At 46.0% G+C, this 18,833-nt stretch overlaps 1 protein-coding gene across 12 annotated transcripts in view; it reads left to right on the plus strand.

The window, feature by feature from the left end:
• FBRSL1 (fibrosin like 1) overlaps positions 1-18,833 on the plus strand; it is a 539,862-nt gene that overhangs the window by 472,706 nt on the left and 48,323 nt on the right. For all 12 annotated transcript variants that reach the window (XM_086761184.1, XM_086761185.1, XM_086761192.1 and 9 more), the window contains one exon: positions 8,622-8,667. In XM_086761184.1, the coding sequence (XP_086617310.1) occupies positions 8,622-8,667 (46 nt within the window). The remainder of the gene's footprint in view (positions 1-8,621; positions 8,668-18,833) is intronic.

An 18,833-nucleotide genomic window follows, 5' to 3' on the forward strand; every position in this document is an offset into this window, starting at 1 on the left:
CTGCAAAACGGAGATGGACACAAAGGGCATCCAGAACACCGTCAGTGTCAAATTATTTTTGAGCACCCCCAAATGTTTGCTGTGATTAAAGTGCTCCGCAGAGTCCACTACATATCCAGGATATGGATTAAGAATGGGAAGATAGGATTTCCCCGGAGCAGCAGACCATCCTGAGTGGCCGGAGACCACAGAGTATTGCAATGGTCTGAGAAACAGCGAAGCGCGGTGTTAAGCTCTGAAATATCTAGGGAGGTTGGAGCAGGCATGTATTCTGCTTACCTGTTCAAGGCGGTGGTGTCAAATGCTTCTAGTGTGCTCATGCAGTTTTCCCTTTTTTATTGAATTGATCATGTTTTCTTCAAAAATTGAGATATTTCACTGAATTTGTATCAGCTCTTTGGTTCAGCTGAGTCCTAATGATTCTGCCATTGTTGGCCTCCCTAATTGTTCTAATATTATCTGACAACATGCAACAGACCATGGAAGTGGTTCCTTCCCTGTCTGCCAATGCAGGTTGTTATTCAGTACATTTGTGAACTGCGGCAATTCTCAGACAGACAGTGACCTTTTTATGAAATCAAGTATCTTGCAAAACCCTCTTGGTCCCTGAACTGTGATTTATAGCCATTTGTGTTGGAGAAGGCTGCAGGTGGGATTTAGGTGACACAAAATTGGTTAAAAGATAAAATAAAATGAAGGTTGCCCTGCTGGTACAGTGATGGCAGGAGCTACAGGAATGAATTGCTTGGCAGTGCGGAGCCTGGCCCTCCTCCTCCCGCCCTCCTGCGCCGGTTGCCAAGTCCCGTCTGGCAGGCCATTACAATGATAAATGCAGGTAGCTGGCAAAGACCACAGCTGAGAGTTTGTTCTAGCGTGCCAAGCCCTGCTTGGCATTCCCAGTTGGTGCCAGCATTTGCACTCTTACTCAGTTTGACAGAAACCAGGACATGAGGTGTGAATTTATGTCTGCATCCTTCCAGGAGAGAGTTGGGATAATGAAATGCCAAGGCAGCCCTGGGAGCAGCAGAGTAATTTGGTAGGTACCACACAACAGTCTGGCACCTGTCATTTGCAGCGCAGTCCCTGCTCTCCCGCATCACTCTTCCTACAGTGCAGCCTTTGAATTATAAGAAGTTTGAGGTAGTTCTGCAAAGAGCACTCTCCATTCCGTTTGATTTAGTGCAAATAAAAAACAATCTCCCAGCCTAACAGATAGCCTGGCGAGATAGTTTCAAGCTGTAATGACAGTAATACAAGCTACTATAGGAGCATGTTACGCAGCATTCCCAACCTTTCCTACTCGTAGGCAGGTTTTCCCCTACGTTTGTAGGAAAAGCTAAATCAGTAATAAAATCTGTGGTTGCCCAAGTCAGTGTCTGGGTAATGGAAAAATTTTAAGTGTGGAAGTCCAGGCTGAAAAGCCTGCCTGTTCAGGAGGGGGATCAGCTCTCAGGAGAAGGCATGAGATCTCTGATGTTTGAGATGTTTAAAAACGGATTGCACAAAGCCCTTTTGTAAGTATATCATGGAGAATTGCTTTTCACTGACTGGGGCGTGTGTTGGTTGCCTGTGACATGGACACGTTGGTGCCTCTGACCGACGGTGAGAGGTGCAGCCTGACACAGTGGCACTGGGAGGGGGCTATCCCCTGGATGCCATTCATAGACCGGACTGCCCGGAAGCCAAGTCAGTGGTGGTGTCCGTAAGCCGTGTGCATCCATGAGTGCGAGAAAAAGAAGAGCAAGATCTGCTTCACATTCTGCTTTTTCTTGTTTTCTTGCTAACCATAACTGGCACTTGCCTGGTGGGAATAAGCCAGGATTTGGAGCATACAAGCATGTAGTAATGGGGAAGTCAGTGCTGGTTAGAATGGGAAGGAGCCAGGAGCATAAAACCAAGGTAGGTTTTGGTAGCAGCCTGAGAGCTGAGGTTTGAGGGAAGGAGGATACTGAGATAAGGACCAAGTGCACCTGAATTGAAATTAGGACATGCAGGCACAATAACTTTTAGCAAGTATTTTGGCGGGTTTAATGAGGGACAGCTGGAAATTTTCTTTCCTGGTCAGTGTCTGTACAAACAGCTGAAGGACCTTTGCAGCTGTATGTATGACCAGCATTGGTGAGGCCCAGGAACTCCCCAGCTTCCTCCCTTCTCCTACTTGGCTAAAATTGTTTTCAGTGCATGTATTTATTTATGTATTGGAACTGAGCTGGGAAGGAGAGGGAGTGTGATCTTTTCCTCTGGGAGAAAGCAACTGCTCAGAGGAAGATGAATCATAAAGCACGGCTAACGGAGGGGATAGGAAGGGGAAAGCTCTGGGCTTTAGCCCTTTTCCAGGGATTGGAAGGGTAGTTTGAGGAGAGAGGGAGGAGCCTCTCCCCGATGCCTGTGCCCCGATGCTCTGATAGCAGACATGCTGTAGGTCAGGCGTCCCGCCGCTTTGGGAGCGTTAGGTCACCCTCCTAACATAAGAGGCGCATCCGTGCAGTGAGTCGACAGACCGCAGCAGCGTATGTTTAAGAGTTACAATTGCTGCTTAATCTAAACTAGTTTGATCTATCCCAAAGTGGCTGTAAAACAATGAGGAGCGTGCTCTGGATTCAAAATGGTGTTATTTTAAGCTTATCACTATGTTGTCCAAAACAAAACCATAAGGTTGAACTTGCAGAGGAGGAATGGGCTTGGCTCTGACTGAATGAAGCTGTCTACACAGCGTTTCCTTCAGTGTCTTCCAGTCATCATCCACTTTTTACTTTTTGTTTCCCATCATGTAAATTCAGTGTAGTTCAACGGTGAATTGGGATCAGCGATCTCTGCTTCTAGGATCTCTATGGCCTGATTTAATTCTCTGTTCCCAGACTTGTGCTAGCTTCTCAAAGGGTCTGTTGCAAAAAATAGCCGTGGTTATATAAACTGCTGAGAGAAATCAGCATTCTTGGAAGAAAAAGTGATGAAGAGAGGGGTGCGTTGTGAAAGGCTCTTCACAGGACTGGAGCAGTACTGAATATGCATGTGCTAAATGGATGTGAGGTGAGAACCTAAACAAGTGTGTTGCTGTGTGGAAGTACAGTCCAAAAAGCTTTTTGTTTCTACTGGACCTTCTGTAGAGTGAACATTCGTGCGTGATACGGAAGACAATCAGTACCTCTCAGAGATGGCCTTGGATCGAAATTGAACTAGAAGTATCTGGGGCATTTAGCGCATTGCCATTTCAGTCAGTAGTTGCCTATTTGGGTGTTCGTGCTGCATGTTTCACTCTGACATGTCACCGTGTACCTAAAGGCACAACTGAAGGTTTAGGATCATCGCTAGAAAGCTGGAGATCTGCCTGGCATTCATTCTTGCTTAGGGAATGTTATTTATTGTTAGTCCTTATCCTGACCATCAGCTGGAACTGATGGATGGATTCTAAATCTAAATGGATTTTTGGAAGTGCTCCATACCCGGTAGCTCTGGTCAGGTTAGTGGCCCAAGGGCAGGTGCTGCGTGCTGATCCCTCTTGAATGCCCAGGCTATGAATTCTGTGTGAAGGGAAGGGGAGAGGTGGGTGTCCTTGGTGCCAGGGGATAATGACAAAATGCAGCGTGGGTTTGTATAGAAGTCCCGTGTGTATCCTGTTCCCTCTTGCTTAATCCCTTACACAGCTGGGTTGTGCTCTGTCCCAGCCAGCCGTGTACCACAGTGCTGGGTTTTCCTAGGAGGTGTCACAAAAAGGTAGCTCATGTACTTCTTAGTCCAGCTCTTTTTCCTGCAATGGTGCATGAAATGACTGACTTGCAGGTGTAACTTTTCTTTTGTCTTCTTAATCGAGCTGCGATTTCCCTTCAGAAGCAATGCTGGTTTTGAAAAGATCATCGTTTCCCTTGAAAGGTCCCCTCACAATGCGGGCAGTGTTACCCTGGGTTGCTTCCATATCCTGGAATGTGTCCAGTGCTTTCTTGGTCTTAAGGGTGAATTTTAGTTTGGTTTTTGTGTGTGTGATTTCTAGGCTCCTCTTGCAGCTTTACATATGTATCAATTTCAGTTTCCTATAGAAGATCACAACCCAAACAATACCTTCCTGTTTTAGTTACTGGTCTCATGTTTCTGAATGAAGGGGTCTGGTATGAATGACTTACAGAATCAACTGGAAACTAGCAAAGCAATACTGACGTGCTGAAATTCTCCGCTAGACAAGCAATCAAGCGGCATCTGAGTGGCGTTGCCAGATCAAAGGGAAGAATGAAAATCGATCCAGAATTTTCAGGTAGTGTCCATGCTTTATGCTGGAAGTTTCTCTAAGCATATCCAACACTTCTAGTTTTAAAATCTCCTGGAGAAGAGTTTTCTTGAGAGCTTTTTAGTGCTTGCTAAGTTCCGTAACAATGTGAAAACAGGCTCTCTTGAGACCAACTCTTGGCTCTCTAGAAGAGAGGCAGCCATCCAGAAATAAAATATAAACTGTGTTTTCTGCCTCCTTTTCCTTCTGCCTACCGTACTGGACTCAAATTTGGAGGGAATGCTTGGCTTTTGCCCCGCACAACACATACGTACTGGGTCCCTAACACCACGTGCTCTTGCTCTTTGTTAACCGGAACTGCAGCCTTATTAGCGACTTCCCCGTGTCTTGTGATCAGGCGCCTGAAGTATCGGGCTGGGATCTGGCGTTCAGCGCTCCAGGAGACTGCGTGAAGATCAGCAGAGCTTCTGTTGTTGGTGATAAGGAGCGGTTCTATTCCCTGTTAGCCATTTTACAGGCTACAGAGAAAGAAAAAAAAGTGATTACTGTGAGGCCTGACATAGTTTATAATGCTGTCTCTGTCAGATGATGATGTTCTGTTACATGTAATCATTAAATTATTAATCTGTAAGAGCTCTTACACCTTTCAGCTGCCCTGGGTTAGTGGGAACCAGGATGAATGAGGCACAGACTTTATTATGCCTCGCTGTTCCCCTTCAGAGGAGAGGGTGTGCTACATCCTTTGTGGTTACCACCTTACATTTTGAGGAAAAAGCTGCCTTTGCTAAGCTTTTAGTGCTGAAAATTGAATTGGTGTTTATATGCGCTAGGCGCAAGGGGAGGAAGGATGAGGGACTGGGGCACCACTCCTCTGCTTGCCCTTTGCAAAGGGTAGAAATGTTGTTTTTCTGTGCTGTGTGTTCAGCCTGGTTTCAGACTGTCACAGAACTGGGTGGAGACATTTCCCCTTTGCATCTGGTGAAGAAAAGAAAGAAAATCAAAATGGGGCAGAGAATCACCACCCTTGTTGAATAAACCACAAAGGAGGATCTGCAGGGCTTGGTGCAGATCTGAGCATGTTGTCAAAAGGGTGCTGGGTCTTAAAAGTTTCAGCAACGTGAGGCTACCTCAGAAATTCTGCTCTTCTCTGAAATCATTTGTGTGTGTTTCTCTCTTTGGACAGATATTAGAGCCTTTATGCTTAAAATGGAAAGGTTGTTGTTGAGGATGAGGGTGGGACTTTGCAAGCAGCAGCTTTTATGAAATCATGCCTGTCTGGGGCTCTGTGGCAGTGCTCCATGGGCAGGGAGATGGGCAGCAAGCGTACAGGGAAGGCTAGAGGTGTCTTTTGTCTGGTAGCTTCAGCCTGGGGATGTCCCTCTGCCCTGTTCAGCAGCAAAAAGGGATTTGGGGAGCAGTGAAAGATGGGAGGGGTGCATGGCGCTGCTCTCCTCCCTGAGGTGGTGCTTCAGGTGGAGACAAGCAGGAGGCCGTGAAAGCGGGGGGGGAAGGAAATTTCTAGTTTCATTTTCTAATCCAAGAAAGTGTGATTTCCTAGGATGGCTTGAAGCTATCCACATAAAGGAGTCCAAATGCCTGGTTTTGCTCGCAAGGGAAGCATTCCACTTCTATTTTTTTTTTTAATTCCTTCTTAAACACATGCAAATGATTTGCTTGAAACAGCAGAAAATTTGGGAGGGGACTTCTTTTAGCAGATGCGTTGGTTTGCTGGATTTTTTCACTCATTAGTGGGCTCCCTCGAACACATAGGTTTTATTGTATGCTTCCTTTAAAGGGTGACTGATGGAATTGAATGATGTATTCAGGCTCTTCCTCCCCCAGCTTCCCTCCTGCCTTTACAGCAGCTCACAGAATATCCTATAGCACAGGCATTCACTGTTTCAGAATGATGCTTGTGCCAAAAACTGCTCAGATCTGGAGCTGGAAATCACCAGAAGTGAGAGCAAAAGTTACTGTAAATTCTAGGTGTGAAGGTTTGTGTCTGTAAACTGTGGCTGTGATGTTGAAAGCGCTGCTCTGTAAATGTTGACTCTGATTGTTGAAGGCGGTGCCGCGTACGGGTATCAGAAGACTGAGCAATAATCCGTGTGTGTTTTACTTTCTCTTAAAAGTCAATTTTCTTGCTTGACTTCCTTAAACATTGTTTTTATATAGTCTGGGCCTGTAGCACTGAGGTCTTTAGCTCATGATTAAACAGTGCCAGTCGATATTAAATCCTCGGTACTGAATTACGCAGAAGGGAGTGAGCCGGTGGTTGCCATAAAGCGGCATTGGTGGGACCCAACTTTCCAGACCAGGCGAAGCATTAGGCTTCTCCCGGCTGGGGTGGCCGCTGTGCCGGAGCGAGTCCTGCAGCTGGTGACTTTCTCCGGACGGACCCCAGGGAAGGGTGGCTTTCCCAAGCAGGCTGCCGGCGAGCGGGCTCCTCTCGTGGGCTGCACACCCTGTACGCCGGCATCAGAAACCAGCACTTAGCGTCTGTGGCTCAGCTGTCAATCTACTGTTTGGGCTTTAGTGCGAGCGACACCAAAGTTTCATTGCCTGTAAAATGGAGGAATCTTATTTATCCACCTGCCACGTGTCCTAGTGCTTGCGGAGTGCTTGGAGGCTAGGTCCTGGGTTTGTGTGCACCCTTAGCATGGGTGAGTTCCCAGAGCCTGCGGATGTGTTCTGCGTCCGTGGTGACTTTGTGTTGGTTAGACGTGAAAAATCTCTGAACAATGGGTTGTAAATTCAGACTTGGCTGTCAAACGTTTTATGCACCACTGTTGTTGCTGTGTGACGCTGTTACACTTTGTTTGCAAAGCAGCCTAGGCAAAACCTTGTTTAATCCTGGTTCTTCCTCTCTTTAATCCATGCAGTGAAGGGATCGTGCAGGTAACTCATTTTCCCTAAGATTTTAGGATCCTTTTGCTGAGCTGTGTAACGCTCATACATGCCACAGCTACACGTGCAGCTTTGTCGTGGACATGATTCAGAATTTCTTTCTTATGTGTCTCAGCCTCAACCTGTTTCTCATGTTGTTTTCCCTCTTTTTTATGCATTTGCATTAAGACAGACATTCAGTGCTTGCAGTGCCACTTTCCTTAGAAATAACATTGATAGATCACTCGTTCTTGCTTCTTACTATATCTCATGCAGATCTTGCATTTTACTGTTTGTTTTTTTTCCTTCTGAGTCGTCATTTAAAATGTATAACAGTGTAATACAATTCGTAGTGCTCTTTATCATGCAAATCTCCCAAGGCATCTTAGAGTAAAATCAGTGAAACAAAAAGAAAATCAACTTAGTTCAGCCATGTTTTGAATTAATTCTTTTTTTTCTAAAGCAGAAGAGAAAGGCTTTTTTCACTTCCAATGTATTTTGCTCTTCAGCTTTGTACTTCACCCCGTTTTATCCGTGCAGCAGTCAGTGCCAAAATGTTTATGACGTTTTCAGCTATCTTGTAGATGGTAGTAATGCTGATCGTCCTCCCTGCTCCCAGACCAGCTTCGATTCTGTAGGGGCTGCTTGCTATTTTATCAGATAGCGAGGAGGACAAGCTTGTGCTGAAATAGGTCGACTGTTTGATATCAGTAGGGGGAGGGAGGAAGCCGTCAAATTAACTCATAAAAGCTTTATTTACAATGAATGGACTTTTTTTCCCTGTATGTCATTATCATCTTGTCTGTAACCCAGTGACCCTGATTATCATGAAGCTGTTTACAAGGTTTAGGTTAATTGGATTTCTTTAACTATTTCCCAGAGCTGTGAGGAGCACAAATACACTGCCGTGGAGTTCAAACAGCATAGTGCAACCCAGTTTGCAAGGAGACTGGCTTCTTCCAAGAGGAAGTGGCTTTATTTCATACTCAACTAAGTGCATAGCAGCATGTACCTATCATTTGGCATAATATTTATTGTGTAACACCTTCTTTCATACGGATGTATTCAGTTGCAACTTGTGTTTCCAACACACAACTTACATTTTGCATGTTCAGCAAGAAATGAGCTTATTTTTAATCGGAGGGGCTTGGAAATGTTTGGGGTTTGTTTGTTTTTTGGTTTTTTTTTTTTCCTTCGGCTTAATAGCAAATTCACTGGTTTTGTTTTTATATGAAGAATCATGGATCAAATAGCTGTGCATTGCATGGCTGCCTAAATAAACGAGACAGGAGGATATAGTTGGGTGAGATCAGGACGGTACCTGTGTACGCTTCGCTTTCATCTCCCTAGGATGCATGCTGATTCTTTAATGGCACAACATTGCACCCTCCAGGTGCCATGTGTAATTGCAGGTCTACAAATAACCGACTTGTTTTATGAGCTGGGTTTTTATGAGCGAGCCTTCCTAAATTTTCCTTTAGTATTACTCACCCTCTTTTTCTCTTTCTTTTTTCAGGCTTCTGTAGGCTCTGAGAAGCTGTTCTCCCCTGCAGCAAGTAAAGGTAAGTGATCTGGAGAAATGCTTTCCTTAGCTTAGAGCAAGAGATCTGTATCGTATCGATTTTGCCAGCACCTTTAATTTTGCCACACACATTGCCATAAAGATCGGCTTTACAGGCTTGTGATGAGTAAGTTAAAATTTAGAGTGGCATTGTCACAGCGTGGGGTGGGACTTCTTACCTACCAGTCAGGTTTGTAAGGAATGTCTTAGGGAGAGGAATTGCTGACGAAGGAGAAGTTAGCCTTTACTGGAGGGGATATGCTTTTCCCTCTAATACAATCAAATCCTTATTTCTTTTAAACAAAGCAATATTTCAGTGTTATCTGTGTTGTCCTTACCAGGGCTTGCACATCCGTCTCCTGCCAGCACGCACAGAGCGTTTGTGTCTGTACATCTCCATTCTCCAAAACGATGTGGAAGGTGCTCGGGGTTGCAGGGTGTTGCAGGGTTTTGGCTCACAGCTCCTGCCATTACTGTTAATTGAGAGTTACCTGTGAATACGCACTGGGTGTTGCTAAGAGACTGCGCCGGTGCAGATTCCCCATGGGAGGTACAGTGACACATCTCTGTAAATCCGCTGAGCCTTCCTCTGAGGGCTCAGTGCAGCTGTAAAACAGGGCTACTGTAGTTTCATGTGTTCCCAGGGATAATCTCAGAGATGAATCCTGGGCAAAAATACTGCCTTGGAGAGCAAAGCGTGGTGCATGGTGGAAAGCATTGCACTGGGAATGGTTCCACTTTATCATGCGAGGAGGTTGGTGGTGTGGCTCCGAATGAATTGCCAGGACGTGTGGCTGTTCTGCAGCGTTCCCAGCATTGAACTAGAGAATAAAATCAGTTCAGAGGAATAATGAATGCTAGGGACATGCAAATACCCCAGAGAGGGGAGATGAGGCCCATTAATAAGAAGTGATGAAATAACTTTCTTGTATTATTTCAAGAGGGCCAAGAGAGGAACAATTTGCAGTTCTGTAGGAGTAGGTGCTGGCCATGGAAAGACATTTTGGTAGTTGTGTGCTCCATCACCTGGATCCAGGCCCGGTTTATAGCTGGGCTCTTTAGCAGCAGTTAGTATTAGGAATTTTCTTTCTTTCCAAGCTTTGCAGATTTTCAGTGCCAAATGTGGAAACTGATGACAAGCCCATTATGTTATTACATTTGCAGATATTTTGACGAAAGTGTTGCTTTATCTGGGGGAGGGAGGGAAGTTTAAACAAATGATGGGGAAGAGCATTTCTCTTCTCTCAGCCTTGGCTCGCTGATAAGGCAAACCAGATTGCCCATACGGCACTGCCTCAGCAAAACAAAAATCTTGCCATCCTGCATAAATGCATGGCACAGAGATCTACTGGAGAGGCTTATGTTGAAGCGTTAGCAGCTTTGTTGGCTTCTCCTCATGCTGAAACCTGAGGTTCCCCACCCCGTCGTATCACAGAGCAGCTCAGCAACATGAGTTTTCAAAATACCTCCGTATCAGAAAGTTAAATGTGTGAATGCCTGTGAATTTGCTGTCTTGAAGTTTGTGTTCACTGCTGTTTATATCCCTGTAACTCAAGCCTGTTCCTGTTTGGTTTACTGTGGGTGTAGACATCGCCAGCTTTGGGTTCAGATCATTATTTTTGTGTTGGACTTCTCTTTCACCCTGGCCCTGTACCAGTGGAGCCTTGCTGATCGGCACAGGCTGCGATGGCGGGGAAGCTCTGCTGGGGGCTACCTCTGCGTTTGGCATTTGCGTTGAGCCGCGAGAGAAATCTGCCTCAGCGAGATTTTGTGCGGATACCCAAACAGCGCTAAGTTCTGCCCCTCGCCCTGTTATCACTCCTGCAGCGCAAGAGCCAGATTTGCCTCTCACGCATGCAAATGAACACCGCTCCAACGCGACCGCATCCGGGCTTGTGGGTGCCATATGGTTGGGAGAAAGTGAGTTTCAAAGCATTGGGCTTAAATTCCTTGTGTGAGATAAGAGCATTGATTTAAGGCCCATGTTCTCCAGGGCCGGAGCTGCGGTGGCTGCGCGGGGAGGGGATTAGCCCAACGCAGTTTCCTGATGGGCACACGTGTGGCGCGGCACGGCACAGCACGTGCTCGTCCTCTCCTGTGGGCATTTGCACTACGTCCTTCTTTTGTAAGCACTTGCGGCCTTTTTGCAGCGATATTAACTAGCAGATCTGCAGCATCCATGCTGCAGCTTTTACTGAAGGTAACCAGGCTTTTAAAACACAATAAAGCCAATTAGTTTTCTGGTGCAACTCCCCCTGTTCCCACAAACTTTCCCTGGGGATGTGTTTGGCCCTGCAGATTTGTTTTATGCCATCTTAGTTTATCAGCAGCTTAGCAATGCAATTAAGTGTTAAGGTAGACAGGATTCGCTTCTGTGAGGCTGGAACAGCTGTAAGACGTAACCTTTGACCATAGCTCACAGCTCCACAAAAGGCCTGAGGAGCAGCAGCTTTTGTCTGGGGCTCTCTGGCTAACGTTTGTCTTCGCCCCGTCTCTGCCGGGGCCACGACGGCGGCGGTGCTCCTCCTTTTGGCACCAGTTCATGTGCAACAACAGATGCACAGCATAGATGTCCACTTTGGGGACCGATCGCTATTGTGCGGCAGAGAGAGGTGTCCTGACCCGGAGCGACCTCAGTAGTCACAGCTGTGAAACAGGCTGAATGGGGCACTTGGAGCTTCCAGGAGAAGAGGAGATTAAATCCTCTGTGTAAGGAAATAATAATTAAAAATAAAAGCAGAGAATCCCTGATCTGCTGTGCTGGCAGGTCTTTGTTTTCTGACGCAGAAAAGTGTTTGTTTAGCCAACTTGTCACTGCAGCACAGAGTTACAAGGGCATTTGCTGCCGAGAGCCGGGTGTTACATCCTCCTGGTGAATAAATCGATAAACAATAATAAAGGTCTGTTTGCTCTCTCATGTAGCTCCTTTCTTACAAGAATCTCCCAGCTAGTCCTTTGCTTTTTCTGAAGGGCAAGTGCCCTGCGGGGCAGGGGAGGCATAGGGAAAAGCCAGATCCATCCCTCCATCCCCGAGTGGGTGGCTGAGGCGGAGGGAGTGACAGTGATTGATAAGAGAGCAGATGTGTTGTGGATCTGGGGAGGTGAGGGGGCGTTCACCCTTGAATCCCTGGAAGGACCTCTGCCTGCCTACTGTGATGATATTTTTAAGCGTAGGGGGCTTGGGATAGTTTGTATTTTATGGACTGGAGTGTTGAATTCCTGCTGCTGGCTGCCTCCTGCAGTGGGCTTCCCTGATGGGTCTCCCTGGCCTTGCTCCAGACCTGCTGTATGCCAGGGAAAGCAGGAGACGTGATGCCGTTTCTACCACAATAACCCTGTAGCTGCAGCCTGGGGGACCTGCTGAGTCCCCAGCCTTTGAACCCAGGGCCCTGCTGGGGTTAGGGTGAAAATAAGCATCTTGAAGTCGATGTTTCCCAAATGGCTTTTGCATTGGCCAAGCACCCTGACAAGGAAAATCTCCATCGCAGAGCAAGTGGAGGCTGTGCAGCAGCTAAGGTGTGCCTGTTTGTAACCGCAGGCAGGTCATGGTGTGGAGATGCTACCTGCAAGGTGAAAGGGGTGTCCAGGAGCCCCCCAGGCCATCAGCTGAGATGCTTGTGGAGGAGCTGGCTGAACGTTCGCTGAGCTCCATGCCTCAATTTGCCCTCCTGCAAAATGAAGACTAATGCTTGTCAGCCAAGTGCGCTGAGAGACTTAATTAATGAATGTTTATAAAGTGATTTATCAAGAGATCCTTTTAATGAGAGATTCCATAAACAGTGCAGGGCTTCATTTTCATGGCAATAATAAATAACAGTGAAAATAAGTCTTATCCATCCCCCGCATATGCACCCCCCCAGGAAAAAAAAAAGATAGCTTACCCTCCACTCTTGCTTCTCCCTGGGTTTCTAGGCAGAGGGCTTTGAAGTGCTATCTTTCATCATGAACTGTACACATCCTCAAAGCTCTAAAGCTCACAGCCTGTGTCTTATCCTTCTGACAAGAGGGAGGCAAGCTTTCTCGGCGTGCAGGTCATAATTGTCAGCCATGGGATGCGCCGCAGCCACCCGCCCCAGTGGGCTAATGCAGCTTATGGTTCTTTGAAGTTCCCTCCCTTTATTTCTGTCCTCTTGACCACAAAACTGTGCCTTGGGCCAGCAAGAGAGATTTCTTGTTCAGAGACGACACTGAGCCCTGACAAGCACATCTGAACCAGAGAAGAACCCTTGTTCCTCTGAGATCACTGCTCCATAATGTTGTTGCCTTCAGGGGACTGTCTCTCCTTTTTTTCTCTCTGCTTCTTCTCTTCCATTTTTTTTCTTTTCTTTTGCTTTTTTTTTTTTTAATTCAGCACTAAACTGTCACACTAAATCATTTTAAAAGCTGGAACTACACAACCTCCAGTGTAGGACATGCTGTTAAAAACTGATGGTTATTACTGTGAGATGGGGTGAGAGGGGAAAGGAGGGGCAGCGGGGCAGGGGCAGGACAGGAGGGCAGCAAGTCAGCTCTCCAGGAGGAACCTGTGAGTGCCCAGTGAAGCAGAAAACGACCTGAGTGCAGCTGAGCTCAAAACACTGTGCTTGGCAAAGGTTTGCAGCAGCACAGCTTAATGGTTACTCAGTGCTGTCAGGAGAATCGAGAGCCTAGCATCTCCTGTGCTCACCGTGCTGCTTGTGTGCTTTGCTTTGCCTCTGGTCCTGTCCCCTGCCCTCTCTCTCTGGTTATCAGGGTCAGGCACTCCCTGTCTGGGCTGGGACAGCATCTCCTGGAATCAAGTCTACCTCTCCTTCAGGGCCTTTATGTGACTGAGCCATGATGTAGAGCTTTCCATCACAAGAAGATCTACATAGACACACAGCAAACGAGTCTCACAGCTCCCTGTCAGGCAATTAGCCGTGTTTTGCCTGAACGGAGGTCAGGAGAGAGACCATAAATTTTCCCCGTTTCCTGCATGGGGTGAACAGCAGAGTCTGAGATGCAGGAAAGCAGAGATGCATCCTGTCTCTTGATCTCAGTTTTATCCCCGGGTTCCGGTTACATTTTGATGAGGTCACCATCTTGTGTGAGATTACCATTAGTGAGCTTGAGGGGGACGATAATTTACAGCTGAATCTTTGGACAAGAGTCCACCATGATTACAAGCATGCAAAAACTTCCACAGCAGCATCTGTAATAATAAATAAAATAAGTAATCCGTTTATTTATATAGCAACCGCATTGCTATGATTTATACAGTGCTCAGGATGCTCTGCAGCTGTTCTGCTGCCCATGTTGCATCTCTTGTGATTTTATCACAACCTTACAGTATTCTCTGTTTTTCATGAAACCCAGGCCCTCAGAGGACTGTATGAGAAACTAAGCTCTAATTTCATTTTTTTAAGCAAGACTTCAGTCTTTCTGGAGACACAGAGAAAAGCCTGAAACTCTGATTATTCTGTGCTTCAAAGCCATCAGGAAGTCAAAAAGAAGCCCAAATACTTTGTTTTTAGCCTCGTTTTAAAGATGGTTTGTGATTTGTAAGTGTTTGGAGGGTTTGCAATGCTGAATACCCTGAGCTAACTGCTAACCCAGTGTGTGAGCCCATCCCAGTATCCTCTTTTTGAAAAGTTTTATCTAATTTTGTCACTCTCTGGATGAGTACATTAGCTTTCTTGCATATGCATATATACAATTATACAGTGGCCAAGGACTTTGATTTTTGAACAATGTGGGTAACCAAGATAATCGCCCAAGTCGCAGCCGGTTAGCCACATTGCGAAACAAAACAGAATATTTCAAAACCAAGTACAGAAAGCAGTGCAGTAGGTGCAGTTGTCCAGTCTTCTTTCAGTTTTCTGATTTTGCAGGCTTTGGAAAGTGTTCCTGTTCTCTTTGGGAACAGGAATGTTCTCTGTCTGCCCGTTAGCTGTATTTTATGTATTTAATAGTAGTTCAGGGTGTAGCCATCCCTATCCACAGCAGCTGTCTGTGAAAATACGAAGGACAAGCAGGAGAGACCATTCACTTTAACCACACTGTCCGGTTAACTTCATAAAACTCAGCCTGCAAAAGTGGATAATTTATGAACTTCAACACAAACTGAGTGTTGTGTGCCTCCCAAAGCTGGAGCTGCCTCGTGCGAGCGGGCAGGTTTTGCTTGCGCCGTTTGCCATGCGGTTTGCACAGCTATCTCCCAGTTTGTCTCCCTCAAGTGAGCCAGCATAGAGCTTTCTTTGTAGCTTCAGACTGCAGCCAAGAGAGTTGAAAAGTTGAATTATAAACATTTCCAGGCCTTCTGGTTGGTGTCTTGTGTTTTGTTTTGTTATTTTAAGGATGTGGGGTATGTTGCTGCATTCCTGTCAGTGGGATTAGAATGAATAGAAGCAATACTGTAGGAGATAAAACATGTTTAATTATTTATTTGAGTATTACCGACTGAAATTGCTTTTTGATTTAAAGCATCCAAGTCATGGATATGTTTTTGGAGTAGAGAGGCACGCAGAAACATATATATGCACAATTACCTAGGGTAATGTAAGAAGTCTCTTTGCTCAACTGCCCTTCCTCTGCAGAATTTGTTCATTTCCTTAAAGATTTTAAATTTCAAATGCGGCTTTGTTAAGTATCACAGAAAGCTAACTTCATGCTGTGCCTTGCCCACCAAAACGTAAATAAAATAAATAAAGTCCTCGTTGTATAAATGTTATGAAGTGGGTGGTTTATTTTCTTTAATTATACTTTTTATTTAAAATAAGCTATAAGCAGAATAATATAGATCCTGAATGTGCCAGCACAAACTCATATTGATTGAGCAGGCATACTCGAGCTTTTCTCAGTTAATGTGAAAGTAGATTAAAGGACCATCAAACTGTAAATCAGAAAAAAATAATTTGTTCCAAATGCATGTAGTAGTTTATATTGCCCAGACTTTTAAAGGATAGTTGAAAGGCACTATCTTTTTACTCGTTATTTATAGTGTGTTTATCTGTTTTCTTGAGCAGCGCAAGGCAAGCCGGTAAGTCCTAGTGCTGTTTGCAGCCGCTGTCCCTGGTTGCGGGACGCTGGTACGGGTTGTGTCTCGGCACCAGAAGGATGCTGTAGGGCGGTGATGTTAAGAGCAGCAGTTGCAACCCCCACAAAGCTATCGAGTCTTCTCGATTCTGCTTTTAAAATGCCACAGAGACATGTTTTATTCATGTAAGTTTTTGTAAAGCTTCAGTTTCTTAGAAAATTAAAAGCTGGGTATAATAAACCTGATTCCCTCTGCATACTGACTAGTGCTGGAGTGCGGGGCGAGGGGAGGTGTCCAGACCTCTAGTACAGATCTGAGCGCACCATGGCCGGCAAATCCCCTTTCATATCGGGGTTTCTCCTCACGAAGGAGAGTCCTCCTTCTCTTCAGACCCCTCGACCCCGTGCCGGAGGTACGCGCCGCACTGTGCATAGCCTAGGCTTGTGCTATTTTTTTGAGCTCCTCTTTCCGTGCCGCTCTTCACCTTGTGCTCTGTGTTTCTGTTTCGGGGAGGCGGTTTGACAGGTTACCGATGGGCAGCTATCCTGCGCTGTGTAATAGCCCATTAGGGACTCCCGCAGACACAGTAACCCCATGCTCGGTGCAGGTCACCGGGATAAAACAGGGCAGCGTGACAATCGACAAGTAATTTGACGAGGTGGTGGGGGGTAAGGAGGCTGGTGCGGGGAGGAGGGGAGTGGGGGAGCTGGATCTGATCCCAGGTTGGCTTGTGTTTCCTTCTGGGCAATCAATGGGAGTGATCAATGAGACCGGGGCATGCTGTTTAATTGCAAATGGATCTGGTTACTCTTTTGTGTGCGATGCTGGCAGGGTCTGTAAGTCCCAGCGAGGCCCCAGCCTCCAGCAGCAGAGGCTTTAGGAAAGAGGATGCTGTCAGCCTCCCACTGCTGCTCCCGCTTCCCTTCCCGACCCCCAGAGACCTTCCTCCTTCCTCCCAGGACAGGGATGGGGCTCTGAGCAGGACTCTGCTGGCCTGATGAGCCCACGTGGCAAGCAGTAGGAGTTCATGCTATGTTTCTGTATTTTATTTTTTTTAATATTATTTTCATTTGAAATCACTGCTGTAGGTGATCCTGAGATGTACCTCTCCAGCCATGTCCCATGGGAGGGGAGGAAGGAGGCCGGGTTCAGGGCTTGCTTTCAGCCCATAGGCCTCCTGCCATTTTCTCCTTTAATTCTTGCGCGAGACGTGCGCGCGTGTGCTCGCCACTTCTCTCACCTCCCTGCTTCACTGACCATCCTTCCTGCTAACAAGGGCTGAACACGGTTCCCCATGGAGCCTGTTAGTGCTGCTGCCGAGCTGCCCGGGGACTCGCAGCGTGAGGCTTTTCTTCCATCTCCGCTGCTCTTTGTGCTCAGCCCGGGCTCGGTTCAGCCAGGTAGAGCCATACTGACTCCATTGACTTCACGGATTTATTTGGGTTTACACCAATGTATAAGGAGCAGGACTTGGCATAGTGTTTGTGTTTGCATGTCTGTGTTTCTGAAAAGGATACTTGTTCTAGTTTGTTGGGTTTTTCTCCAAACAGTAAATATCTTCCTGAAAATCATTGGGACAGAAAAGTGACTGCAGTGCTTTTAGTTCATTTATTTGCTTTAAATTGATGGCAGTCTTACAGGAGGTAATAGGAAATTAAAAGCTTTCTATGTTTTTTTTTTTTAGCCATCCTGCAAAATTTATTGCAGAATTATATCCGCACTAGGGGATTCTGTCGGACAGTTCAAAAAGCATGTGGAAAGGTCCTTGTTGCCATTAAATTTTAAAAGTTATTGAAGTAATTTTTATGGAAACCTATTAAGTTTCTGAAGAAACATATTGGTTTCATCACTTATAAATTCTTTAAGGCTTATCCATAAGGGAATAGTCAGAGCTCCAGATCTCTCTCCAATGAAACAGACATTAACTTTTTGCCTGTTGGAGATATGTTCCTCAAAGGTATCAGCAAGGTGAGCAGCAAAGCCTAATCAGGCTTTCAAGCTCTCAAGTACAGCTCTCAAGTACATCTTCTAGCACTGGGAGATGGTGGGTTCTTTGCCAGTCAAGCCACTAGAGTTTGGGTGGAGATTTTAGAAAAAGGAGCTGGGTGGTTTTTTTGAGAGAAGGTGAGAAAGAAGAAGAAAGAGCAGTGGTGCAGCCTGGAAGTCCCTGTTTCTCAGGCATTCCTAGTGCTTTCAAAACAGTGTAAAATAACGTGTTCGCTATGCTTTTCCCCTGCATCCAGAAAAGCCCACGGAGTCTTCCTCCCAGGGAAAAGGAAGTATCAAGCTGGCTTTGTGCTTAACTTAGCAGTCACAAGAACCTTTCGTATGTGAGCGCAGAGCCACCTGATGAAAAGCGAATGGGCTAGGAGGGAAATAAAATTGTGTAATTGCCAGTTTCCTTCAATTCCGCTCCCTCTTCCATTTTGCATAAAGGAGGCTATTTAACTCTCAGCTGGAGTGAGGTCTGGTAATAAGCAGACGTCTATGAACCTGCATCTGCTGCTGGTGTCTGCTTACTTTGTTCTGTATTTCCATACCCAAGATTGAGATCCATCTCCTGAACGCTCGCTGTCTCGCAGTGTGAAACCAGTGGAAGAAGAGTTTGTCCCTTCAGGCCCATGAGTCCTTGTCCTTGTGACATCTTGGGAAGCATAGGACAAGGCAGCACCGCAAAGGATCACCTCAGAGTTTGCAAACCCACCTGAAACTACATTGACTCTTGAGTGTTAAATTGCAAAAGCACAGCCAGAGCCTGCTCCCTGGGAAGCTATCCACAAAGCAGGGCGGCAGAAAAGGGCCGGCCTTGTTGGATGAAGCAGCTAACATTTTAATTTTCTCAGTACTATGTGATTTGGCTTCCAAACAGCTAAGCTGTCCCCAGCCAGTTGCTTTCCTACGTAGCTGGCCTTCTCAGGGCACGGTGAAAGATGCTCACAGTGCAAGCTGTGCAGAGAGAACCTGATTTAATACAGGCTTAATGGCTGGAGGAAGAGATTTACAGCGTGAGCATTGAATGTTTATACAATAATGAACATTGTGATTATTTTTATTATTGAACCAGTTTTTAAAACTGAGCTAGAAACCTGAAGCCAGCAACTAGAATATGTCCATTACATTCTGTACTGATCAATTTAATAACCAAAGTGGAGTAGATTATTTTATACCTTTCA

Source organism: Chlamydotis macqueenii, chromosome 17 (assembly GCF_036417535.1).
Source record: "Chlamydotis macqueenii isolate bChlMac1 chromosome 17, bChlMac1.mat, whole genome shotgun sequence".
In the NCBI taxonomy this organism is placed as follows: Eukaryota; Metazoa; Chordata; class Aves; order Otidiformes; family Otididae; genus Chlamydotis; species Chlamydotis macqueenii.